Genomic DNA, 26,616 nt, shown 5'->3' with positions numbered 1-26,616 from the left:
ACAGCTTACTGTGAAAAAAGAAATTGCCTGCCTCCGTTAAGTAGCCAATGGAAATCGTTGTTTTCATAGTCTGCGGAACTGCAAGTGGGGTGTGAATCATGTTCAATAACATGTTATTAAACTCTGTCTTGTCCGTCTTTGGTTCATGTGTCAATTATTTTATTTTCTAATTAAATGCATATCAATCCTATCATAAGTCCCACGTATGTTTTTCATAACTCACTGGTTCTTGTTGATATCACAAATCGTGATATTTTGATCAATAAAAAATCAAGAATTCAGAATACTCAATTTCAATTAAAGTTAATCTGCAACTGAACAAACCTGTGCCTTTGACTGTCGCCATTGTTGATCTTGTAAACTAAGGTACGTATCAATAACAGTTTCACTGAGTTCCAATCGGCTATTTTCGCTGTGGTGAGTTGTAATTAGTTAACTATAATAACTGTGGGTTATGTGGCATAAAACCTTCCCTCTCGTTTGCTTATAATGTCATGAGCAAGTTGTTGTTCTAACATATTGCTTATTAATAGTATTAATACAGTCCCAAAACCTAAAGTTTTGTGCAGTTCAGTTGCATCGACTCGGCAAAATCCATCAAATCAAATTAAATGACAAGTTAGAAAGAGAGACTGAGATTGTCTTCAATATCTCTTGCTTTTTAGTGTTAATTCTAGTATGAGTAAGAGTGAGTTATAGTTATACTGTTCAACAAGTCGCAACATTTTAAATATAGAGTTGCTTTGGCTTTAGCATTTTGTTGATCATCTTTTCAGTTTCAGTCACCATGTTTTCCGTTTTCCCTTTATTTTTGTTGTAGACGTCTAATATTAATATGATTATGAACCAACTGCCAACAGGAGCTAGACCGTCTACTTTTTATTTGAAAAGGAGGACTAATAATTTCATGGAGCCAACTAAATAATAATTTGAAAAAAAAAAAAATAATTCGTATTTGGGTCACGCGTTTTCTAATTTCTGACATTGAAATCGAAATCTGAGGCAGGATTTTAAAAATATAATTTAAAATCCCAATTTGCTTTTTGCTTTATTTTATCCCTTGATAAATTATTTATTGATCGGTCAACATTTAAAATGTTAAATCAATAAATATGATAAAATAATAAATGGATTCTTAGTCTTAGTCTTCAAAATCAGTTGAAATTTCTTAACAAAATCCAAAGACTTTCAGAATTCAGAATGATCAAGATTGATGCTTGAATTATTTGAATAGGTTTCAGCCATTTAATACTAATACTGATACGTAAAAATCAAAATCCTCATTTTTTTTCTTTCTGCTATCAGGGTTCCCACGCAACCTAAAAAACCGGGAATTTAGATTTTGTTTTTCAAGGCCTTGAAAACCGGGAAAAACGTGTGTTTTATCCAAAGTCAAAGCCTTGAAAAATCCGGGAGATTTATTTTTAGAGAAAAAAAAATGTCAGGAGGGTCATAAGTGATAAAGGATCACATAGATTTTGTTGGGAGGACTCGGGTTGACAAAGATCTGATGTTATCAGCACAGCAAGGTAGGAAAAAAAGTATTTTAATCACATTGAAGAGAGGATGAAAGAAAAGGAACAAGTGAAGAAAGCTTTGAAAAGGAAGAACATGGATGACGATATTCGGTAATTGAAAAAAAGAAGAAAGCCCTCGGAAACGAATCTTGCATTTGTTTAAAAGGAAAGGCATCCGAGGCAGCAGAAAACTTTATGGACTTCACTTTCCTTGCTAAGGCAAATGTCAAATATGCTGAGGAAAAGGCAAAGAACACCATGTGTGACATCCAAAAAATCACTTCTGACATTGAGGAGAGCAAATCCATGACTGATTGACATTGAGATAGTTCTGAGTGGATTTTTTTGTTTTTTTGGAGACATATTGTTTTAGTGTTGTTAAATATCTTGTCTTTGAAACTTAAAAACTTTGAATCATGAAGTAAGTGGCAATGGACAAAGACTTGGATTGGCATTAGGCAATATGAGGACTCAATTTAACTCCCAGACTATACCTTGGACTTTTTCTGTAAGCTTGAAAACCTTGACAAAAACTTGAATTAAAAGATATATAGGTGTGGGAACCCTGAATTTTAAGGTTAAAGCCACCTCGCATTCATTGAAGTTCATTTCCACACGCCTCAGCTACACGAAAAGGTAAACAAAACAGCAAAGAGTATGGCAAAGAGGGACAAAGGCGGGCATAAATTTGCATCATTTTCCAAACTCAGTGAGCTTTATTACACATTGGCATCGTCTGGTAGACTGCTTTGATACTATAAAATACTGCATTGGGTGGGGTCATTGTGTGTGTATGATAGCAAGCAGTGGTGTGACTTGGTAACATCTAATTGCGATAATTTTGTCTCTCTTTGTGTGGCTGTGTTTAGTAAAATAAAGGGAGTAAAAATGGCTCTTATACCACGCATAGTAAATAGACCTGTAAATTCTCAATCAAATAACTGAATAAGTCATTTCGTCAAATTCGAATATTAAAAAATTAGAAAGCAAGAAATGAAGAAAGAAAGAATTCATGAATCGTAGTCAAATGACAAAAAAATAATTAGGAATATTCCACACCGCTACGCATAGCTCAAGGGCTGTTTATATATTAACGATGGATATATTGCCAAGGCTAAGCGACAGTTTTTAGAATTGCCGTGTCTGAACACATCCCTGTGTATTTTCAACAGCCTTCTTGAAATTATTTTTTCACTTTCCAAACCTGTCGTGATCCCAATGGTAGCCAATTTTAACTGAGCCGCTCACTGCGTGGCACTATCCCCTCTGAGCGGTATTTTAGTGCTGGGTCAACTCAGCCCATGGGTGTAACAGGTAGTGGTCGGGGGAAATCTGTGATGCCACTGATGGTAATTAATTGCTGCAATATTTCATGGTATTGCTCAGTTGCTAACATGAATATGAAAATTGTTCCCTCACCACAAGCAAAGCAAGGGTTTCTTTCATCATATGCCATGGTTGATAATAATGTATCCTCTTAAGGCTGCTCATAAGAGAGGTGTCAATTTAGTGGTTTTTGAGCTATCAATGAAATTATTTTTTTGTAATTTGCATATTAATAATTTAATTCCGAGCGGCAGAAAATGATTGAAACAAGCATTATTGTAAAGTAAAAATGATGATCTTGACACATGCCAAGTTTTGTGGTCCGGGCAGTAAAATCTTAAAAGATATGAATTTTTTTATTGTAAAATTCTTATTTGGCATGACGGTGAGATCATTTTCTCTCCCATAGTATTCCATGCCATGAATTATGTCCTAATATCAGTCTAGGAATAAAATATAAATCATTAGGTGAAAATAATATTAATCTTATTTTTTAAAGCATTTAACTGATTTAAATATTATGTAGTTTTGGGCACATTTGAAACCCAACTTTTCAATGGCTTGATGACTTTTTTCTATACTTAAATCCCTTACGATTCAAGTCGAAATTACATTTTTTATGAATATTAGGCATTATTGTTTGAAGATGTATACTGCCTTTGTGTTGTTGTCTCCGGAAATACCGACTTTATTTTATAGTGTCATATTGATAGGAGTCAATGGTTAGGGTAATTGAAATCCATCTCAATTACTCGTATTTTTGCATGTTGAATAAGTAATATAATGTAAGTTCAAGTTCTCCTTTTGTGCACAAGTGAATGTGTTAACTTTTTATAGACTGAAGCGTCCAGATATATATGGCAGTGATTTCCCAAAAATTAAATGATCTGCTGTGGTATGCCTGTGGTGTTATACTGATTTGACTCTGACTGTTATTCAATTGTATTATCTCTAAATTTGACTGACTGGAGTTCAAGGGTATATCAGATGACTTTATAAGACAATGACTTAATGTATATTCTTGGAAGAAATGAGATGATTCTATCTATATAAACTATATGGACAGTGTGTTCGTTTTGAATGTAGTTGGTCGATAAGGAGAAAGAGGTCGCTACTTAGAATAAACTATATGCCCTCATAATTTTGAATCCTCTTTTGTCCACATCTGTGTCCGTCTGTTTGAGCAAATCATTTAATTTAACCGTACCAGTACTTAGTGTTAGTTGTAATTGATGATTGATACTGCAATATTTGTAGTATGTCCAGTAACCTTGTTGGGTGATTGATTTTTTTCTTGTAAGAGGTCATACTTTATAGGCAGATTGATAGTAAATTGAGATATTGAAATCATACACAATATTGGTTTTTAGTTTTTACTGGTCAATAAGATATTATCCTCATGGGTTGTTTTTCCACATAAATCATATCAGTTTACTGTTATGACCAACACGACTGTTTGAGAGGAATCGAAGTGGTAACGAAATATACAGAACAAACAACACCATGAATAAATCAAGAAAATCAACTGCCAATATGATCGTAATGCACAGGAACATAGATGCATATGTACTTTTGATATTTATTACAGATCTTGAGATACTACCGCTGAGTTTTGAATAACAAACTTTTTATTTAAGTGCACCATAATTTACAAGCACTTAAAATTAGATCCACAATTGCTGATATCTAAAGAAAACTATTAACCACAGGAATATCAAATTTTCACTGATGTTTAGAAAGACAACTGATTTTTCAAATCAAAATAATAAAGTGAAAGAGGCTGTTATTGTTTCCCGCTATACAGACATATTATAAGACCATAAATATCGATAATTGTCCCCTTTGGACACAGCACTGCCTGATACCAGTTGAACTCCAATGACTTCACGCAGGTAGCTAGCAGGGAGGGTTATTGGTCCCTTGAGAGTTCCAACTAAAATATCGCTGATTCCACGCAGTGCGCTGAGCGATAAATTTCACTGTTTCATCTAAGCCAAAATTGACCACATTTACCTGCAGGGAGGTAAAAGTATTAAAAAGGTAAAATGCGAAAGCCGGAAGTGCGTTATGTAGACGCCTTTAAATCGAAAGTTATCTCGATTGCCTCACATTGTAAACAAACTGGTTGACCGTTTCTAGTTTCTTCACTGATTGGGTACCTAATTATAAGGAACAATGGTAAGTAGCCTAATTAATTCCCGTGCAATTTAGTTTTCTGCCATTGTTTTGCTCAAGCGAGATTGCTGTTTACCTTTCATTTTGATTCTTTGGATTTTTCGCTACGACGAATTACGAAGAGTTTCAGTTTCAAAGTCAATTTTTATAGAACTCATTTACAGGTCTAATAAACAACATTTCAGCCTTTAGCCTTCTCCATGTAAATGAGATAAGAAAAGGAAATATGTTATAAAATACTACATTTGCATTATGGTTAGTAAATGAGAAAGAAGGGGTAAGAATGTGTGTGTGCAAGAAAAGGAGAGAGATTGAAACTATATTCAAGCATGGGATAGAGGGAAGTGAGGGGTGGAGTAGGGAGGGGTTGTTAAAGAATTTGAGACTGCGATAGTGTATTTATAGACCCCCTACTCACTCCAGCTGGAGCATAGGCCATTGACGTATCCCCATTAATTTTAACCCTTTTCTGTGTACCTCCAAAAAGTAAAAAAAACTTGTATAAAAGTGACAATTCATTTTTTTAACTAAAAAAGGATAGGGTAAACACCACTTTCTGCAATGAAATTTTTAATTATGGGGCTTTAAAAGGGTCCTTTTTCGGCAAAATATTTTAAAATTCTGTAAATCTTTGGTAAATTTTTCCCAAAACCAGTAAAAGTAATTATGTAATACATTCATAGCTAATGATATAAAATATAAAGACTACTGAGGCGTTTTCTGAAATATGGACTCATTTTAAAAGGAGATAAATAGGTCTAGATTTTTTCTCTCTCTTGTAGGTACCTATTAGTATTAGCTTCTTAATTTCTCTCTCTCTCTCTCTCTCTCTCTCTCTCTCTCTCTCTCTCTCTCTCTCTCTCACTCTCTCTCTCTCTCCTCTCTCTCTCTCTCTCTCTCTCTCTCTCTCTCTCTCTCTCTCTCTCTCCTCTCCCTCTCTCTCCTCTCTCTCTCTCTCTCTCTCTCCTTTTTTTTTTTTTTTTTTTTCCTTTTCCCTGTTTCATTAAGTCATCTGGTTATAGGAGATAATATATTATTATAATAAAGCAATGGTGATTGGCTTAGTTTACTCTTTTTTTTAACCTTTGGACTATGGTGTGAAGTTTTTGTGAGATTCTTCGGGTTGTATTTATAAGCTGTATAGTCTGCTTTATTATAAAGTAAACAAAACTGCACTTTCTAGCCTTTTCGATTGGAATAATATTGTAGGCCTTTAAAATTGTTTGTGGAAAGATCAATTCATGAAATGTTTACAAATGGTAAATTAATTTCCAATGATAAGAATGGATGTACTTAAGTAGTAGTGATATATTACATAATACAAAACTGTGAAAGGTCTTGTTATCCTGAGTACGGTAAGAGAATATAATATAGAGTCTTTTCCGAGGACTCAACTATGCGTTGAGCGAGGCTCGAACTCAGGACCTTCCGATCCGAACGCGAGTATCATACCACAAGACCACATAGCCGCACAGACAGCATGATAAATTTTGAAGGAGTGAGTTGAGCCATCTATTTACCTTTGCGATGACAAATTCATACTAAGAAAAATGGGAAAATGCGTGAAAAATGATTTGGGATACATCGATAAATTAATGTCAAACCAAATCAATCTCTGCAATGTGGCAGTTCTTCGCTAATGGAGAATAACATCCCGAGAACAAAGTTTGCTGAGTGTGGTTTTGCATTTTCGGCTCCAATCATGTGGAATTCTTTATCACCTAAAACCCGACAGTGTGAAAGTCTACCAGTCTTCAAACGGCGTCTAAAAACCAATCTTTTTCATTCTGCTAATTGTGATTCTATGTGAACCTCGAACAAGATATGTGTGTGACAGTTGTAGTGATTTTGTAGTTGAATGAATGAACATGTGTAATACCAAATAAACTGTTGTAAAGCATCGCTGAGCACTATTTGTGGATCTGGCGCTATATCAAGTAATAATTATAATAATAATATATAATTTGGAAATTGTTAATTTTTTCATTTTCATTGAAATCTCACCGAGGGTTCCCATTCAGGAAGGTTTAAGATCAATTCTACTAGAGTGGAATGAAAAGCCATTGACAAAATGCCATGTTGCTTGCAGGGCAACGTGACTGGAGAGGGGGGGGGGGTGTAATCCATTCATAATTACCTCCTTTAAGTATTTACTTGGTTAGAACTCTTCTTCTTATAACTATAACTAACATTTGCCTTGAGTTCCATCAACTTTGTTGTAACCGAGGCGCAATGTATAATCTTATTACTATACTGGAATAAGAATGTCAGTCTTTATTTTTAGATTACATGAATGACAGAAAGAGCCGTTTTGCGTTGAAACAATTGTACCGTTATATCAATCCGAATAAGAGTCTAATCCTGTTTTACTGGCATAATCAGTCGCTAAATCTCATCATACAAATTTGAATTTCGGTGCATATGAACTCAAGAGTTAATCTTATATCTTTTCAGCAAGCAAATTTGGTTGTTACTCCTTGAAATTATTTTTTACTTTAACGTTTTGAATTTAAATGAGGAAAAATTTCCTTACTTTTACTTTTACCTTTTTGAGTGAACTGGAATTTGTATTTTCTTCTAAAGATCATCAAATGTAATTGATTTTTTTCTTTCTTTTGTTTTACAGATTGAGTTTGGACCTATGGTTTAGTTTTCATCTGTCAATCTAATTCCACAATTTTTCAATAACTTGTGTTTATATGTTCTCAAGGTAAGTCATAGGTTATTCTTGATTCATAGCAACTAATTACATGTCAATGGGAATTAATTCCTTGATTTTATTTTGACATCCTTCACTGTGACTTTGATTCAGTTGTTATAAGATTTTTAAAATATGCTTTTTTTTTTTTTTTGGAGGAATAACTTTCAAGGAGTGCTGATGATGTCTTGGAGAAGTTGAAAGAAGTGGATTTGATTTTGTTGAAGTCAAAAACTACACTTATTTTTAACCTTATTATTGACATCTAATAGGGAATATTTAAATGCAGATTTGTTTCCATTTATGCCAATTTAATTGCTTTGTGTTTGGGTTATGTTTATTGCTATGTAATCAAAATTAGGAACAAGCCACACATCTTTTCTTCCACAGAGGTATTTGTCTATAAAAATTTTATAGAAGAATATAACATTAGAACCCCGTGTGGTGTCCGGGGTCCCTCAACTGAGAGGGTCAAGAATAGCCCAACGCCAAGCCAGCGTGTCGTAAAAGGCGACTAATGGTGTGTGATTCCCCCATCTTTGAGTCACCTGGTCCTCCAGGTTGGGGGTTGGCAAAGGGTTAACACCCCTTTCCGTTAAACTCAAACCGTTACAGAAACACAGACAGACAAACTAAATCCTTTTTTTAGCTTGGGCGACCGAAGAGTTTCTGGAATTACAGAATTTATGAAGGACAACAGACAAAGCCGAAAGGACTCTGCTGACCCGATGACGTCTTCGCCAAACAAGCAGCTTCGAATCGCGTCGTGGAACGTTCGCACCATGTATGAAGCAGGAAAAAGCTCTCAAGTTGTGACTGAGATGAGAAGATACAGGCTGCATATACTTGGAGTAAGCGAAACCCACTGGATACAATCCGGACAGAAACACCTCAAGTCTGGGGAGAAGATTTTATATTCAGGGAGAGGGGACGGGATTCATACACAGGGAGTAGGAATAATTCTAAGCAAGTTTGCCCAGAAGTCACTGAGAGGATGGGAACAATGCGGAGAAAGGATCATCATGGCGTCCTTTACAACACGGAGTAAGAAGATCAACATGAACATTGTACAGATCTATGCCCCAACAAATGATGCAATAGATGAGGACAAAGATACATTTTATGGTCTGCTACAACAAGTCATTGACAAGTTGCCAAGGAAAGACATCAACATATTGATGGGAGATGCTAATGCAAAAGTGGGACAGGATAACGTAGGCTATGAAGGTATCATGGGACGTCATGGCATGGGAGAAATGAATGATAATGGAGAGAGATTTGCAAATTTCTGTGCATTCAACAGTTTGGTGATTGGAGGATCAGTGTTCCCCCATAAGAGGATCCATAAAGCAACTTGGGTCTCACCAGATGGTGTGACAGAGAATCAGATTGATCATTTTTGTATCTCTCGTAGATTCAGACGTTCATTGGAAGATGTGACAGTACGGAGAGGGGCAGATGTTGGATCAGACCACCACCTGCTATTGGCAAAGCTTAAGCTTCGACTCAGAAAACACGGGGCCAGATCACATACAAGAAGAAAATTCGAGGTGAATGCACTTGATGGGGAAAAGAATGAGGAATTCAAACTACAATTGAGTAATAGATTCCAACCTCTTACTGAGCTCGAGGAGGACATAGATGTAGAGTCACATTGGGCAAAGGTCAAGGAAGTCTACATAACAACTTGCCACGAGGTATTGGGGGTAAAGAAATCGGAACATAAAGAATGGATAAGTCCAACCACCTTGGACCTTATTGAAAAGAGGAGAACAAGGAAGGAACAAGTGAATGCAAGCCGAACAAGGGCTTCAAGACTGGATGCACAAGAGCAGTATCGAGCCATAGCTAAGGAAGTCAAAAGATCTGTGAAGAAAGACAAGGAAGCATTCATGAACAGACTTGCAGAGAAAGCAGAAGCAGCAGCGACTGGAGGACACATGAGGATCCTTTATCAAACTACCAAGACACTTGCTGGAAAATATGGGAAACCAGAGGTACCAGTCAAAGACAAAGATGGGAAAACTATTTTTGGAAAAGAGGCTCAATCTGAACGATGGAGGGAACATTTCAACTGCCTTCTGAACAGACCACCACCAGACAACCAGCCAGAAATTTTGCCTGCAAGGAATGAGCTACCAATTAGCTGTGATCCACCATCGATAGCAGAGATTGTGGGTGCCATTAACAAGATGAAAAGGGGGAAAGCTGCTGGACCAGACCAGATTCCACCGGAGGCTCTAAAAGTTGATGCGAAAAGAAATGCTGAGGCCCTGCACCCACTATTTGAGAGAATCTGGAATGACGGGATATTCCCAAAGGATTGGAAGGAAGGACATCTTATCAAGCTTCCAAAGAAAGGGGACCTCAGTAATTGTAATAATTATCGAGGCATCACTCTTCTTTCTATCCCAGGAAAGGTTTTCAACCGTATTATTTTAGAGAGAATTAAGAATGCAACAGATGCTAAACTGCGGGACGAACAGGCAGGTTTTCGGAAAAAACCGTTCAACCACCGACCAGATTGCCTCTCTGCGAGTCATAGTAGAACAGTCTATAGAATGGAACTCTCCTCTTATTGTCAACTTTCTGGATTACGAGAAGGCTTTCGACAGTATTGACAGAGCAACATTGTGGAAAATTCTGGCACATTATGGACTCCCTGAAAAGATAGTAAACCTCATTAAGGAAATGTATGAAGGATCAAGTTGCAGGGTTGTACATGAAGATCAGCTTACTGACAGCTTTGAAATTAAGACTGGTGTCAAGCAGGGATGCTTGCTCTCACCATTCCTGTTCATCCTTGCCATTGATTGGCTAATGAAGGAAACCTCCAAAGGGAGAAGAAATGGGATACAGTGGACCCCCTGGACACAGTTGGATGATCTGGATTTTGCAGATGATCTGGCTCTTCTGTCCCACACCCAGGACCAGATGCAAGCAAAAACCACAATTATAAACAGCCTCTCGGAATCAATTGGTCTAAGAATTCACCCTGCAAAGTCAAAGGTCTTGAGGATAGGTACGCGTCAAAGGGAGCAGATCAAAGTAAAAGATCAGGAACTCGAAGATATAGACACTTTCTGCTATCTCGGAAGTATAATTGACAAGGATGGAGGCACGGAAGCAGAGGTGAAAGCACGAATAGGAAAGGCACAGGCTGCATTCACATCTTTGAACAGAGTTTGGAGAACTAAAGATATCTCCCTTCAACTAAAGCTAAGACTTTTCAACTCTAACGTGAAGTCTGTCCTACTGTATGGATGTGAAACTTGGAACGCATCACAGGCATGTATAAGGAGGGTACAGATTTTCGTAAACAGGTGCATGCGTAAGCTACTCAGAATAAAATGGATGGATAGAATAAAAAATGAAGAAGTATGGAAAAGAACACAGCAGAAACCAGTGGGAGAGGATATAGGAAGAAGACGGTGGAGGTGGATTGGACACACGCTTAGAAAGAATGACTCAACTATAACAAAGAAAGTATTGGACTGGAACCCTCAGGGCAGAAGATCAAGGGGAAGGCCACGAGGAACATGGAGAAGAATTAAAGAAGCTGATATACAGAGAAGTGGTAAGACCTGGAATGAGATAAAAAAGTTGGCTCAGGATAGAGAAGGATGGAAACTGTTTGTCTGTGGCCTATACCCTGACCCAGGGTGAAAAAGGCAATGATGATGATAACATTAGAGGGAAAATTATGCCTACCCAAACCTTTTAACTCTGTGGGTTCGCTTTTATTGAAAATCTAACAGAACAAAACTTGGTTTCAAAATTGTCATGTCCTGTAAAAAAAAAATTTTAATGTCTGCTTTAGGACTACATGATCTTAATTAATTCACTGTCAATAAGTATATTATTAATATTTATTACTCTCATAAGATTTATTGCAACTCTTGGTTATTTCATTTCAGGAACTTATTTACCATATAAAGAAGTCCCAGCTGGTGGCTTCTGAGTAAGTACATATCAAAATAATGATTGTTATCACACCAGTCCCAGTTATGTCTTGCTCCTTTTGAAAAAAAATAAATTGTAATGCAGACTTGTCAATGTCGATGTTGCATACCTGTGAAACTTGTGTAAGGAATCTTATTAACAGGAGATGAAAGAAAACTCCAAACTTACTTCATATGTGAGCTAGGACAATAGAGACCAGCTATTTCATAAGAGATTGCTGGGATTGGATGTGCTTTTACTATCAAAATTATATTTAATTGAATCAATTCTCTTCTGATTCCTCTCCTCAAAGTTTAGACACAATGAATTGATAACATCTACCTGAGTCATATTATGAACATACATTTTTTAGTGAACTGTATTTCTTTTCCTGCCTTCTTGACTACCTTTGGATTTTTTTTTTCACAAGTAGGACAATGCTAAAAACAAATGTATGCCACAGCGCCCTTGAATTGTCCATCATTAAGTTTCAATTTCTGGTGGTAATCAACTGCTCGTGTGAATAATGGATGGAAAATAAGTGTTGTTTGTGACTGTTCAGTTTTAGGCTTAATATTTTTAATTTTTCTGAGTGACCACAGTTCTAAAATTAACTAAAATTAAAATGTATTTCTCATAATTTTGAAATGAGTAGTTACTTTGGCTTGCCTTCCTCTCTGCTGCATGGATCGCACATTACCGTTTCTTGTACTATAGTCCCTAATCACTATTCATGCTGCTTTCCTTTGGATATTCCCTTATGTCTTTACATTTCACCCTGTATTTGGGTCTCATGTGATGTATGCATATTCTAAAATGTGTGCTACAAGTAGTAGGGCATTTCAATATTTTCTCCACAGAATCTGTGGTGTTATACGTTTTGTAATTGTGTCTGTATGATGGTCCATTGTATTTAGCATTTTGATCTGTTCTCTCTGGTTCTGTGTATTGCATGCCATTGGTAGGAGATTGTAATTTTTTAAAAATTTATTTTTTATAAATATTCAAAAGCTCTTGACTACTACTGGAAACGTAAATTTGGGTATTTCAAAGAACCATGAAGCTTGTTTCTTGTCAAGATTTTGATAGAGGAGAGTGATTAAGAATTAGTTTACTACCTCAAATAGACTGTTTCTTGCATCTTAATTTTGATACTAATCACCTTGCTTTTTTTTCATGAGTAGACCATCAGAATCACGCTGTAAGAGAATTTAAGAAAAGACATGTGAAATGAATGTTAGTTTGGGTACTAAATGTTAACATTATATTCTAAACATAGTGACAAACTAGAGAGAAGGCACTGGTGTAGGATAAAGATCTGAACCTCAATCACTGAAGACTTCTTTTTGATTTTTTTTTTTAATGTTTTTTTTTGGTTTGTTTGGCACTATTTCATACACACTTTTTCAGATCTTTAGCTTACACCCGTGCCTGCTCCCTAGTTAGTCACTTTTGTATTTTCAAAATAAGAGTTACTCTAATGTCTTCATCCTCATCCTCTCATGTTCAATGTTTGTGTTGTATGATGCAAGCAAGGGTTCGTGGCGTAAACCTCTACCCTTGTGAAGAATATATGCATTAAATTTGTCCCAACTCGGGGAAACCTCTGTGGTGTAATGGTAGCACATCTGACTAATAATCAGGAGGTCCAAGGTTCCATCCCTAGTCAAGGTAGTCTGATTTTTTTGGGATGGTTTTCTTTCTTTTATTTTTCTTTCTTGCTTTGTCTGACACTGTTTCAGTTTCACACATACATTTTCAGCTCTTTATTATTTTCTATCAACAGTCTATTTGCGGGGATTGAAGAGTTATGTATTACGCATCCCCTAACCCAGTGGGTGCCGTATCGCAAGAGAAGACTGGTAGCATTTACATTCCAGGGCAAGCACCAGCTCCTTTTGCTGCCACAGCTCAAGTAGGACCACCTGCTGGTTTTGCCCCAGGGGCCCAGCAAGTCCTTCCCAATGGTTTGACAGCCCCTACAGCCCGCTACGCTCACCACACCCCTCAGGCATATGCAGTGGTGTCCAGTCCAGCAGGTCACCCAGCCTATGCACCGGCTGTCTACTCTTCCATGCCTTATCACCCTGGTGTAGCTGCTGCTATACCTACCTCCAGCCATGCTGCTACAGCTGCTGCTTACCACCTACCAACAGCACAGTTTCACCCAGGAGGTATTAGCTACCACCACCACCATCAGACAGCAGCTTTAGCAGCAGCAACAAGTGGAAGACCAACACATCATCCATCTCAGCAGCCAGCACCAGGACCCCCACAACACTACGCACTGCAACAGCCTGTTCAAGCAGGTGCACCGTTATTCGCTGCTGGATATACACCACTCCCGCCTGGTGCAATGGCAACCGCTGCTGCGACACCCCCAGGTGCCACGAGAACCATACCGCTGGGACCAGCACCTATGGCAACTGCTACTGCGAGTGCTGGTTTTCCACCTGGCTTTGCATTTCCGGGTGCAACATCATCAGAAGGATCTGCAGGTCCACCCCAAGTGGCATATGCACCTGCAGGGTATGTTGCACAATTTTGAGTTAAGGTCTTAGACCATAATGGTCAGAGTGCGTTCACTTTTCAGTAAAGGTAACCCGATTCTGTCATAATATTTTGCAAACATGTCTCACTGAAAATGAAATTCATTACTACCCATCAATTTCATTTAAGTTTTGAGGTTTTAGCACCTTAAAGGGATCATGATCATTGTTTTAGGTGTTTGTCTTTGTTTTGTTTTCTTAGCCTGGTAACAAGTTTGCCCTGATAAATCTAAATATTTTAAGGAAAGGGTTTTATCAAAAGAGTTGTTTTTACTTCCACAAACACTAAAAAAGAGAATTCTTACGTTTCTGTAGGTAGTTATAGGGCCTGTTGTAAATGTCTCTTAAATATTGAGGGCCATAGTAAAGTACCAAAAATACAATAATTTCTTCTTATCCTATTTCTCAGTTTGGTTTTTGTTTTATTTTTTATTTTAGTTCTCGTAACAGTTTGTATGATTTTTATTGAAATTTATTTATTATATGCAAATTATTTACCCAGAAAGCAATGGTCTAATATTACTCTTCAAGAAATTGAAAAGATTAATACTGGCCAGGCTATATTGGCAACCAATTGCTAGAGATCACCTTAATAGAATCATACATAATTAGCTAATAGATCATCATTGTTGCCAGATATATACGTTAATTTGTAATTGATTAGAGATCATGTGAATTATTTTTTCATCCGTCATATATCGGATATTACTATTTTTGGTTGATTGGTTACTTATATTGTATATTTGTGTTGTAATCATAGTAATTTAATTATATTGGGTAATTATTTTATTTTTTTCAATTAAAGATATGAATCAAGAGTGTATAGAGGAAGATTGATTAACCATTTCAAATAACAAAGCATACTTTATTTTTCTACCAAGGAGAAAAAATTTTATTAGATGGATTGTTATTGATTCTTGCTACAGTTTAAAACATTTCTGGTTTTTCAACAGTGAGGCTTTAGGGTTTTTGTTTTTTTGTTTTTGGCAAGTGACTCATAAGTCAATACTTCATTCTTCATCATATCAATTGTTATATCAGTTGTTCATTATTCAACAATTTTCCTCAATTTTATCGACCAGCTGACTTGATTTTTCTGATCGTCAGATTTCATCATGTTCGTGGCCATAAACTTCCACATATTGATTAATATTGAATGTTGGTTGGTTTAAAAAACAGCAGCATTTCGTTTGAAAAAGAAGAATAAAAATAGATTTTTGGACTGCATTTCTTTCTTTACTCGGTAATAGCAGTAGTAGCAATTCAAAGATAATAGGATATCTCGCCGTTAGTTTTACACTTACTAATAGTGAGATGGATTGCGGTCAGTTACACACCTTCCACTTTCATAGTCCAGCTAATGGTGGATGGAAATCCACTCAGGGCAGGGAAATGTTGGCTGTACTGGGTTGATGGGTGCTATATGGATGGATTCATCTATTTTTTAACCCTTGTAAACCATCTCTCCGTTATATGTTATGTAGTTTTTATTTTATAGACATTTGAGGGTGTCTGTTTTGGTCATGTAATGTGAAACGTTGATGTGGTCTCAGGCGAATCACAAGGGGAGATAACTCTTGGATCTGATTCTTATTACTGTTAAAACTAGTACTTTTTTTTTTTCCCCTTGGATCCTTCGTCTCTTCATTAAATTTCATTTTAAGTTATTTCTAATTACTGACAATTTTAGAGTTCCCTTCTTGGCAGACAGGACTCATCAAGTCTTCTTCAATTTGATGCAATGATAGATAATCCTTACCAACTTGATCTTAATAATGAAGGTCAATTCCAACTCTGTGTCCTTTTGACTTTACTTTTATTGCAAATGTTGTTCAACTTGTTTATTAAGTCGAAGCGTTAAAGGTGAAGGATGACATCGCTAAAAGGTCACATGGCAGTGTCTCATGAAGTCTTTATATTGCAATTTTGTTTGTTTTGTTTTTTTTTCAAATAATAGACACCATTCAAACCATAGCATGAAGAATCGTGGGGGTTTGGGGATTTTATCTTGTAAGCGGACGTTTCACTATAATATATTAGTGTACTCTAAATTGATTTTCTAAAATTATTAGATTTGCGATTCTTTCGTGATCAGGTAGTTTACCTTTTGATAAGAGCACTTAATTTTTATATTTATCATGGTTGTTGTTGTTATTCTGTTTTAGTTACAGAGTCCCTATATTTTTAGAACCATAAAAGTAAAACTAGCTAAAGAGAGAAATATTTGGTGTTGCATTCCTTTTCCCATTCCTAAGCATAGCGTTTAATTTTAAAGATGTTAAATATGGCAGGTTCTCTAGCCTGACTAAGCTTCTTGTTTAATGCGGCATCGGTGTTAGGCTTTGTTTTTGGTTTGTTTTTTTTTGGTGAGGGGAAGGGAGGGGAAGAGCGTTTGGAGAAAGTGAGGGACAGAGAAATCTAGTTTCTCCTGAAGCATTCAGATTTTCAAAAATCCTGTCTAATCATTAAACTGTTTTGATTTATGAGTTTATTTTACATTATGAATTCAATTTATCATGTATGGTTTTGTTTACGGCTTAGAAGAAATAATGATAACATGTCTTCAGATCAATATAGAAACTTTTTTTTTCATTCTTTGTTTTTATTACTTCTATTATGTTATATTTAGGTGTTTTATTATTGTTATTATTATTATCTTTACCGTTTCAAAACTTTTTAAAAACTATGTGGTGCTGCTGCAATGTATGTTTAGAGGTGGAAGAATTGCAGATTTCTGTGAAAGCTTTTTTTTTTTTGTCTGTAATGCTAATACAATCTTTAAACACAACAGACTACTAAAACAAATATTTTTTTTAAAGTGGATATAAATGAAATAAATTACTTTTTAATATGCAAGGCTGTATTTTGTATCATCCACATATTATTTATCTCCCGAGTCTTATTTGTTGTTGTCGTTCACTTTTCAAGCTTGTCTGGAATCTCATACAGTGACAAATGTTTTTTATTTATATTTTTTTCATTTATTTATTATTTTTGCACATCATTTTTGAAATTGATGATGGAGGGAGAAAATAGAAATACTGAAGTTGTCATTTTGGGGTTTTGACTTTTGACCTCCTATGGTATGTTGGGGATTTGACCTCCTATGGTATGTTGGGGAAGTCGTTATTGCTGTGTCTTCTATCTGCCAATATCTGTTTTCCCTTTCCATGTTCTTGTCTATTTGTGTCTTGGAATGACATTATTTCATTCTGCCCAAGTGATGACTTTGATTCTTATGTGAGAGTCACATGTATTGTTCCTTTTAAGGGGAGTGTTTTTTTTTTTTTCTAATTATATGTCATTTCTCTTTTTTGTGTCATTAAAGTTTTTTCAAGTATTTTCCCTTTTAGCAGTATCCTGTGCTTGTGTCAAGGTGGGGAATTAAATGGTCACAGTCCAACTACATTGACAAACAAACTGCCTGAAACATTTTCACTCTTTAAAAGCAGTGGCTAGATGTTCTCACAGGCAGTGGGGAGTCTACCCCCTGGACCAGGGAAAGGAAGGGAGGGGGCTTTGCTCCAAATTTTTCCATCCCTGACCATTTCCTATATCTGCCACACCTTCAACTTCACCCTTCGTCCTTGTTCTAGAATGAGATCCCATTTAGTTTTGACCTGGCCCCTGCTTGGGGAAGCGGGTACTGCTAATTTCTAGACATCTTTTTGTTTTCGTTTTCGTCTTCTGGATTGTGCATTGTTAGCCATTTGCATGAAGATCTTTTTGAGGCTGTGACTAGCAGGTAGGGTTTATAACATGACTTCTGAACATTGATTGAAAAAGTTCACGTTTTACTATTTTCTCTACCCCTTGTTTAAAAGTATGTAGGACTGTAATATCATTTAAGTATCCCCTCATCGTTCTTTTTATGAAGCCGATATCAATTAGAAATAATGCAGCTCCTAAATACAACCTCATCTCTCCATTACCAAACTGCATTATCCGGATGTGTCCTTTATCTGGACAAGTTGCCTGGGGATGGCTTGTTTTTGTTTTTCTTTAATTGTACACTTAGGGACTGATTCCTTTATCCAAATGTCTCTGTAATCCTGACAAAATGCTGGGAACAAAGGTGTTCGGATTGGAGAAACGTGACTGAAATTGGTTTATACCATCTTGAAACAAAGGAAATTCTTCTATTGAACAAAATCTTGTTAACTGTTGACCTCTTATTGGAGTTCATGGTATCCTGACTCTCATTTTACTTTTTATAAATGGGTGGTGTGGCACAGTTGTATGGTCTTGCTTTGTACCCTAAAAGGTACAGATTTTGATTCCTGATGTCACACTGTGACCTTGGGCTAATCACCTCTCTAATTCACATGGGAAGAATGCAAGAGATTTAAACCAAAGGAAAAAATTATTTGGCCTTTGCCATGGTATCTGGATTCAGAATTATTTTGTGTTCTTGAATTATGTCGTTTTTTTGTGTGTGTGTTTTTTTTTTGTTTTTTGTTTTTGTTTTTTTTTTTTTTGGGGGGGGGGGGTATTTGTTTGTTTTTTATTTTTTTTCCCCTGAATTTTGGAGCTTAAAAAAAAAGGGGGAGGGGGGGATAAAACATACAATCTAATCCGTTAGTGATACAGTATTTACTCCCATTTTGTTTTTTTCATTTTACTTTAGGATAGTGTTCCTTCCCTTCCCATTTTACTTTACATTTTTACACACATTCCTAATGAGAATAATATTTACATAGCTAATATATTACATTATTTTGTTTTGATCTATCTTTTTTTTTTTACAATACCGTTACCATGTTGAATCCTGTACTAGAAGCAGAGCAATATAGATAGCTTGTTGTAGTGTTTGCAGATGTCATGATTTGTTTATTACATCATTTCTTGCTACCATGAAGTTCCTACCCAATGATGAGATTTTTCAGATTTTTTCAGTTAGAAAGCTTCAAATTGTTGAAAACTAAATTTGATGTAAGTGCCAAGTTAATTGGACGACTGCTTCATATATAGCAAATGTCCTCTCTCTATCTCTCTCTTCCTCCTCTCTCTTTCTCTTTTTTTTTTTAGGACTTGATGTCTGTTTATTTTATGGATATTTCTAAGCGTCAATACATGGCAATTTGTATGACTTTTTTTCCTGCAAATACAATCAAGTTATCATAAACATTACAAAAGTATAAAATTAGATTCATGTGTCTAAAAATAATAGAAAAGATAGCTCGTTACAAACGACCTTTTAGGTGTTATTGATTGTTTTGTTGTTTAGGGAATGATTGATTTTAATTGGCTTTTTTTAAAATGATGAATTATTATTTATAATGATGGTTGCATTTCGAAATAATTAAGAATGATCTCATACTTTTAACCTTCTTTTAATGTTTGAGGCCAACTTACCAAACATGAATTGCCATTTCTGGACAATAAAGATTTATTATTATTATTATTTTTACTGCCACCAAACACTGTGACTCTTTCCTCAAGTTACCGTGCTGTCGTAACTGAAAATACCTCCCATAGTGGGCAGGGAGGTACATGGTGTGTCTTCTACTTCTATCCCCCCATACCCGTTTTCCAATTGTTTCCTGTCATTGTCTTGGAAAAAGATTGCTTAATTTTGTCCTGACCCTTGCCGAGGTACCTTGGCTTGGAGGGAAACAGTCGAATGTATATTATAGTTTTGGGAGATGATATTTTTTTCCTTGTAAATCATCTCTCTGTTATGCATTGTATTATGTTTAGTTTACATATTATATTATATGATTGGTAAACATTTGAGTGTATTCCTCTAAGTTGGGACCTGTGCTTGTGTCTGGATGAGACTTTTAGGTGATCTCAAACTAAGTACTTTGACGGTGTGCTCTTGGATTCTACATCTGATCCCTATTTGAACCAATTCCCCTTTGTCTTACCTTTTCTTTTGTGCTTTAATTGTAATTCTAGAACTTTTTACTATCCAATTTTCTTCCTTTTTACTGGCGCTGATATGACCTTAATGTGCTGCAAGCGCTGTAAAACCCTTAAAAACAAAACAAAAACGGTAACTGAAAATAAAATTGAAGGATGTAGCTATAGAATCTCAAGCAATCAGAGGAAAACAAAATGTTTTGCTATCTACATTGCAGCACGCTTGAGTCGACTTAATTTGTTCGATTATTTTTTTTTTTCTTTCAGTTTTTGTCTTCTTTTTTTTTTTTCCACAAATTTTGTTTGGAAGTTGAATGCAGTGCTGGTAATTGCAGAGACTTTCCCTCCTAATTCCTTTATTCCCTTTGATATTATGATATGCAATATTGTTTACTTCCTTGATATCATGCCTGCCACAGCTATTTTTCTGCAATTCGGGGGTGGATTCATTATGTATTGTAATTGGGTTGGTATGTAAACAATGGTTTGCAACATATGTGTTTGTAGTTACAGAGAACTGGAGTACCGTAGTGTCTGTTGTAATAAATTTACCACAATTTACGATTGTACACTGGCATGCAAGTTGCATTTTGTTGGAGATTTTTTGTTTGTTTGTTTTTTTTCAAATTTTAGAGTCAGTTTAATTTTATTACAGAGAGAGAGAGAAATGTTTGATTAGGTTTTTTCATTCGTAGCAGTCTCTTTGTATGTCTTTGTCATTTATCTGATTCCATTTTATTGACGCTCCAAAATGCTCTCATCTTTCTCTGTTGCCCATTTCACTTGTTCCACCTCCCAAGTTAAAGTAACTACTAACACTAAGCTGTCCAATACCGCAGACTATGAAAGTGTTGACCAAAATTAAATATAATTGTTTTAAAAAATTCAAAATGTGTAACTGTAACAATGATTGTTTCAGCTTCAAATCTTCCTCTGTTAGATTTTTTTTTAAAAAGAAACTGTAAAGGGTAAAACAAAGTACAAAATCTGGGTTGATGATAGCACTCATTTTAAACATCGACATATTTTGTTCTTTTCCTTTTAAGCTATTATATTTATTTTTGTTTCAATTCTTTTATATTCTTACCTCCTGTAAGTTTTGCCCCTATGAGTTGTTGGTTTGGGCCAGTGTGAACAATCATCTGTGTTGTGGGATATGGTTCATGTACATTTACTACCCTCCTCACTTTAATTCGGGATGATGGGTTATTGGCATTTCTTCGTTGTGAGATCAGTGGTTGTTGGCTGCACTGATACTGATAACATTTTGGTGACTGCGTCTTATCACGTTTCGTAAAAATGAACTGATAAAGCGCGCTTTTGTGAAATGTAATTTTATTAACCTCCTCACAGATTTAGACCAAAATTTTCTATAAATGTAAAGTTTCTTGTTCTGATCAAGTATTCTAATACACAATACATTATTGTATATTGTAAGATATAACGTAATCGTGTGCGTATGTGTGAGAGAGTAATGGTGATGATTCATTTCTTGCCAATCAAGTTGCACATCAACACCACACTTTATCCACAACCCTTTTTTAACTGAGTGAGAGTTTTTAACATGAGGCCAACTTGTCCTTTGGGTCAAGTCGGTATTAAATTTAAATTAAAATACAAGATAAATCACAATACTTTTCTTTAACTTTTAGTGGATTTACATTTCAATGTCTGGGTGGGGTTCCTCATCTCCCATAGTGGGCAGGGGGTACATACTGTGTCTTCTATCCCCTTATATCTGTTTTCCAACATGCTTTCTGTCTTTGTCTTGGAATGAGATTACTTGGTTTTATCCTGGCCCTGGCCGGAGTCCTAGCTGGGAGGGAGACAGTCAAATGCATAGTTATTGTTTTGGGAGATGATATTTTTTCCCTTGTAAATCATCTCTCTGTTATGTATTATTTTGAATGTATAATGTAAGCATTTGAGTGTATTCGTCTTTGTTGGATTTTGTGCTTGTGTCCGGATGAGACTTATAGGTGATTTCAAACCAAGTACATTGGTGCTATGCTCTTGGAATCTACATCTGATCCCTATTTGTTCCCAGTTCCCCTATGTCTTACTTTTTCTTGGGTGCTTTAATTGTAATTCTAGAACTTTTTTACTATCCCATTTTCTTCTTTTTTACTGGCGCTGATATAACCTAAATGTGTTGCAAGCGCCGTAAAACCCTTAAAAACAAAACAAAAAACATACATTTCAATGTGTCAATTTGATGTAATTTATTCGTCGCAGACGTGAACTGACAATATCAGTCTTTCTTTTCATTTCTTTTTTTTTTTTTTGGGGGGGGGGTGTCTTTTTTTTTTTAATAAGAGCACATTTTTCAGATTTGGACAGTTGAGATGACCTCATGTTATTAATGCTTTTCTTTTTTTTTAAATTGCATACATAACATTAAAGTGTGTATTTGTTTTGGTTGTGGTCGTTTGGTGACAGACCTGCGCATAATTTATGTTACAAAAACTCGGGACAGAATCCATTATTGAATTGTCAATTCTCACCTTTTTTTTTTTACTTTCGGATCATCTCAGTTTTGAATAAGGATTTTGGATGAAGGGTTATGATGTGTATTACATATTGTATTGTCTTGTATTACAAATTATACCTGGTTCTACAATAAAGCTTTTACATTATTAGTGAACTTGCGATTGGGTTCATTTTGTTTGCGGCAATGAGGTACATACTGTGTCTTCTATCCCCTTATATCTGTTTTCCAACATGCTATCTGTCTTTGTTTTGGAATGAGATTACTTGGTTTTGTCCTGGCCCTGGCCGGAGTCTTAGCTGGGAGGGAGACAGTCAAATGCATAGTTATTGTTTTGGGAGATGATATTTTTTTCCTTGTAAATCATCTCTCTGTTATGTATTATTACATTTATTTTGAATGTATAATATAAGCATTTGAGTGTACAGCTCTTTGTTGGATTTTGTGCTTGTGTCCAGATGATCTCAAACTAAGTACATTGGTAGTATGCTCTTGGAATCTACATCTGATCCCTATTTGTTCCCAGTTCCCCTATGTCTTACTTTTTCTTGGCTGCTTTAATTGTAATTCTAGAACTTTTTACTATCCCATTTCCTTCTTTTTACTGGCACTGATATAACCTAAATGTGTTGCAAGCGCCGTAAAACCCTTAAAAAAAAAAAAATTTGTTTGCTCCCTGTACTTGAAAATGTGAGTCGTGATTTTACTACGTCGGAGGTTCGAAACTTTTGAGCTCATCCTCCATTTTTTGGGTTAGGGAGGTGCGCTGAGTATAATTTCCTTTTACTGGGCGGGGTTCCTGACCTCCCATAGTGGGCAGAGGGGCACTTTCTGTGTCTCCCTCCCCCTATATGTTTTCCAATTTGATTCTGCCTTTATCTTGGGATGAGATAACTTGGTTTTGACCTGGCCCTGGCCGGAGTCTTTGGCTGGGAGGGAAACAGTCAAATGTATAGTTATTGTTTTGTGAGATATTTATTTTCCTTGTAAATCATCTCTGTTAGCTTATATTTGTTTTGAATTTATATTGTAAGTATTTGAGTGTATCCTCTTAGTGGGATCCTGTGCTTGTGTCTGGATGAGACTTTTAGGTAATCTCAAACTATGCACAATATTATTATGCTCTTTGGAATCTAATTGTTTCCTATTTGTCGCATTCCTCTGTGTCTTACCTTTCTTGTGTGCTTTTGATTGTAAATCTATAATTTTTTAACTATCCCATTTTCTTCCTTTTGACTGGTGCTGAAATGACCGAAATGTGTCGCAAGCGCCGTAAAACTCTTCCAAGATAAACAATTTCCTATTAGGGGTTGGGGGGGATATTGGCCTTCAATGGGAAGGGGAATTATTTTTTTCCACCTTTCTTATTTATTATCTGCTTACAAGATCTGTTTTCCAATCAAGAGACTCGTTTGATTATTGGTTATGAAGTGCTGGATTCATTTCAGACAAACTAAGTACATAATACTACTACACTCCAGCACAGTTTCCTTAACTCCTCAGGACAAGCAAAAACGTTTGAGGAAAGCGTACATTGCATATATGAGGGGGAGAGCGGTGTGTCTCAGCAGTATGGTCATTGCTTTATGCCCGAAAGATACCTTGTTCGAATATCCACCGCATTATGTGACCTTCAGCAAGCCACCTCTCCGTAGCTCAATTTGCGGCTGACTGACAACAGAATTGTTCCAGTCTTCCCTTGGAATAGACCTTAAGACAAATTTCTGCTTGAGGATGAATAAAGACACCATTAATATTTACTTTATTGGTAGGCAGAGACGCCAACTTTAAATTATATTTTAATGGTGGTTGTTGTAGTTAGTAGTGATGATGATGTGGAGGGGGTTGCAGTAGTAGTGGAAGTGATGATCCGGTTGAAGTAGTAGTGGTAGTGATGATTGTAGTAGCAGTGGTTGGAGTAGTTTTAGTGGTTGTGATAATGATGTGGTGGTGGTGGTGGTTGTTGTTGAAGTAGTAGTAATGATGATGTGGTGGTGGTGGTTGTAGTGGTAGTGATGATGTGCTGGTGGTGGTTGTAGTAGTACATAGTGATATTGATGTTGTAGTGGCAGTTGCAGTGATGTGATGGCGGTGGTTGTAGTAGTAGTGATGATGTGGTGGTTGTTGTAGTAGTGGTAGTGATGATGTGGTGGTGGTTGTAATAGTAGTGGTAATGATGATGTGGTGGTGACAGTTGTAGTAGTAGTGGTAGTGATGATGTGGTGGTGGTGGTTGTAGTAGTAGTGGTAATGATGGTTGTAGTAGTAGTGGTAATGATATGGCAGTGGTGGTTGTATGTAGTAGTGGTAGTTGAAGTGATGATGTGGTGGTGGTGGTTGCAGTAGCAGTGGTAGTGATGATGTGGTGGTTGTAGTAGTAGTGGTAATGACGATGTAGTGGTGGTGGTTGTAGTAATAGTGTAGTGATGATGATGCGGTGGTGGTGGTTGCAGTGGTAGTGGTAGTGATGATGGTTGTAGTGGTAGTGATGATGTGGTGGTTGTAGTAGTAGTGGTAATGACGATGTAGTGGTTGTAATAGTAGTGGTAGTGATGATGATGTGGTGGTGGTTGTAGTAGTAGAGGTCGTGATGATGATGTGGTAGTAGTGGTTGTAGTAGTACTGTCATCTGCATTTTTTGCGGCCGCAAATTTCCCAAAATTGGCAAATCGTGGCAAATTTTGGGAAAATTGGCAAATCGCGTGGCAAATTTTGGGGAAAAAAAAAAAGAAGCGAAAACAAAATAACGAGAAAAACAGGGCGAAACAAGAGAAATGTTGCAGCTTTGCATGGGCCCAAACCAAGCACATTAGGATTTTCAGTCCGAAGAATATTGCTCTCATGCCTCGCAGTGTATCTGCATACACTGCAATTCCCAATTTTTGTGATATTCCTCAGCATGAGTTCACGAGGTATATTGAGAAACTGGGGCCCAGTGCTGTGAGAGTCTGATACTGGAGTTATAGATCTGACCCTAATTTGGAAGTCTGTGGCAGATTATGTTCCAGCTCTCGCTGCATTGGCGTCCCGGTGTGCCTTCTCAACATGCTCGTCAGCTGATGCTGAGCGAAGTTTTTCTCTTTACATGTACAATTACAATCTTGTCTTGTCTTCCAAAAGGCGTATACTCACAGAAAACAACATCAAAGGACTAGTTTTTCTTTACTACAATAAGTTTATCGATGCCTCTTTTTTTTTTGAGTAGTAAAAGAAAACTAGGCCTTTGATGAGTCTGACTGAAAGTGTACGTTTGTGTGATTGTCTGAAAGTTTGGGCGCATAAATCGCTTTACATTGTGTAAATTAATAAATGTAGCCTCCTTAAATGTAATAAATTGTCTTTTACTTTTATATCTATTTTCTTCTGTATCGCGTGTTAATTTTTAGTGAAACGCTTAGTTCTCCTCGGCAAATTTTGTCTTCTTGGCAAATTTTGGGGGGTTTTTTGGCAAATTTTAGGTCCCAATTTGGCAAAAAATACAGATGACAGGTGTTCGTAGTGGTAGTGATGACGATGTGGTTGTAGTAGTAGTAGTAGTGATGATGATGTGGTGGTTGTAATAGTGATGGTAGCGGTAGTGATGATGTGGCTGTAGTAGTAGTTGGGGTACTGACGATGTGGTGGTGGTGGTTGCAGTAGTAGTGGTAGTGATGATGATGTGGTGGTGGTTGCAGTAGTAGTGGTAGTGATGAAGGTTGTAATACTAGTGGCAGTGATGATTAGAGGGGGGGGGGGGGGGGGGTATCCTTGGAACAAATTGACCTCACCGGTATTTGCCCGGAACTTTTTGCTTCAGACCGAAGTTTTGGCATCACTGGGTAGGTTACAATGGGTTGGTATTAGTGTATGTGTTGGGGGGGGGGTGTTGTGTTACTGTATCACGACATTGATTTACCGTGGAAGCCAACCATAATCATGGTGTGTGGAATTGGAACTTATGGCGAAGTGGGAAGAAAAAGCGGAGAGGTCCCTTTTATGTGAAACGGCGATGGAGTGTATGAGTAGCTGTGAGTGTCTACTTGTGAATCATACTGAACTGCATACACACATGCAGTGT

At 36.5% G+C, this 26,616-nt stretch overlaps 2 protein-coding genes across 6 annotated transcripts; both read left to right on the top strand.

Moving 5' to 3' along the window:
* The first annotated feature begins 80 nt into the window (after window positions 1-80).
* Window positions 81-22,716, top strand: LOC144977347 (uncharacterized). 5 transcript variants are annotated; one of them, XM_078922441.1, is made up of 4 exons: window positions 81-366; window positions 7,645-7,728; window positions 11,634-11,677; window positions 13,445-22,716. In XM_078922441.1, exon 4 carries the CDS (start codon window positions 13,469-13,471, stop codon window positions 14,204-14,206), a length of 738 nt encoding a protein of 245 aa, XP_078778567.1. In that variant the 5' UTR covers window positions 81-366; window positions 7,645-7,728; window positions 11,634-11,677; window positions 13,445-13,468; the 3' UTR covers window positions 14,207-22,716. The 5 variants fall into 5 exon arrangements, with proteins under 5 accessions (XP_078778567.1, XP_078778566.1, XP_078778569.1 ...); XM_078922440.1 differs by having other exon boundaries at window positions 140-417; XM_078922443.1 differs by lacking the exon at window positions 81-366 and adding an exon at window positions 498-682.
* On the top strand, window positions 8,169-11,677 carry LOC144976555 (uncharacterized). Its single transcript, XM_078920849.1, has 2 exons — window positions 8,169-10,063; window positions 11,602-11,677. The coding sequence occupies exons 1-2, from the start codon at window positions 8,403-8,405 to the stop codon at window positions 11,675-11,677; spliced, it is 1,737 nt and encodes a 578-aa protein (XP_078776975.1). The 5' UTR covers window positions 8,169-8,402.
* Window positions 22,717-26,616: the final 3,900 nt, after the last annotated feature.

Source organism: Berghia stephanieae, chromosome 7 (assembly GCF_034508935.2).
Source record: "Berghia stephanieae isolate SIO BIC M18660-M18661 chromosome 7, UCSD_Bste_1.3, whole genome shotgun sequence".
In the NCBI taxonomy this organism is placed as follows: domain Eukaryota; kingdom Metazoa; phylum Mollusca; class Gastropoda; order Nudibranchia; family Aeolidiidae; genus Berghia; species Berghia stephanieae.
This window is presented reverse-complemented; position numbering and strand designations above follow the sequence as displayed.

Coding starts and splice junctions, on each gene's coding strand:
- LOC144976555 (XM_078920849.1), top strand. CDS start 8,403: ATGAAGGACAACAGACAAAGCCGAAAGGACTCTGCTGACCCGATGACG. Junction 10,064..11,601: donor AAGGAAGGACATCTTATCAA/GCTTCCAAAGAA, acceptor TACTCTCATAAG/ATTTATTGCAACTCTTGGTT.
- LOC144977347 (XM_078922441.1), top strand. CDS start 13,469: ATGTATTACGCATCCCCTAACCCAGTGGGTGCCGTATCGCAAGAGAAG.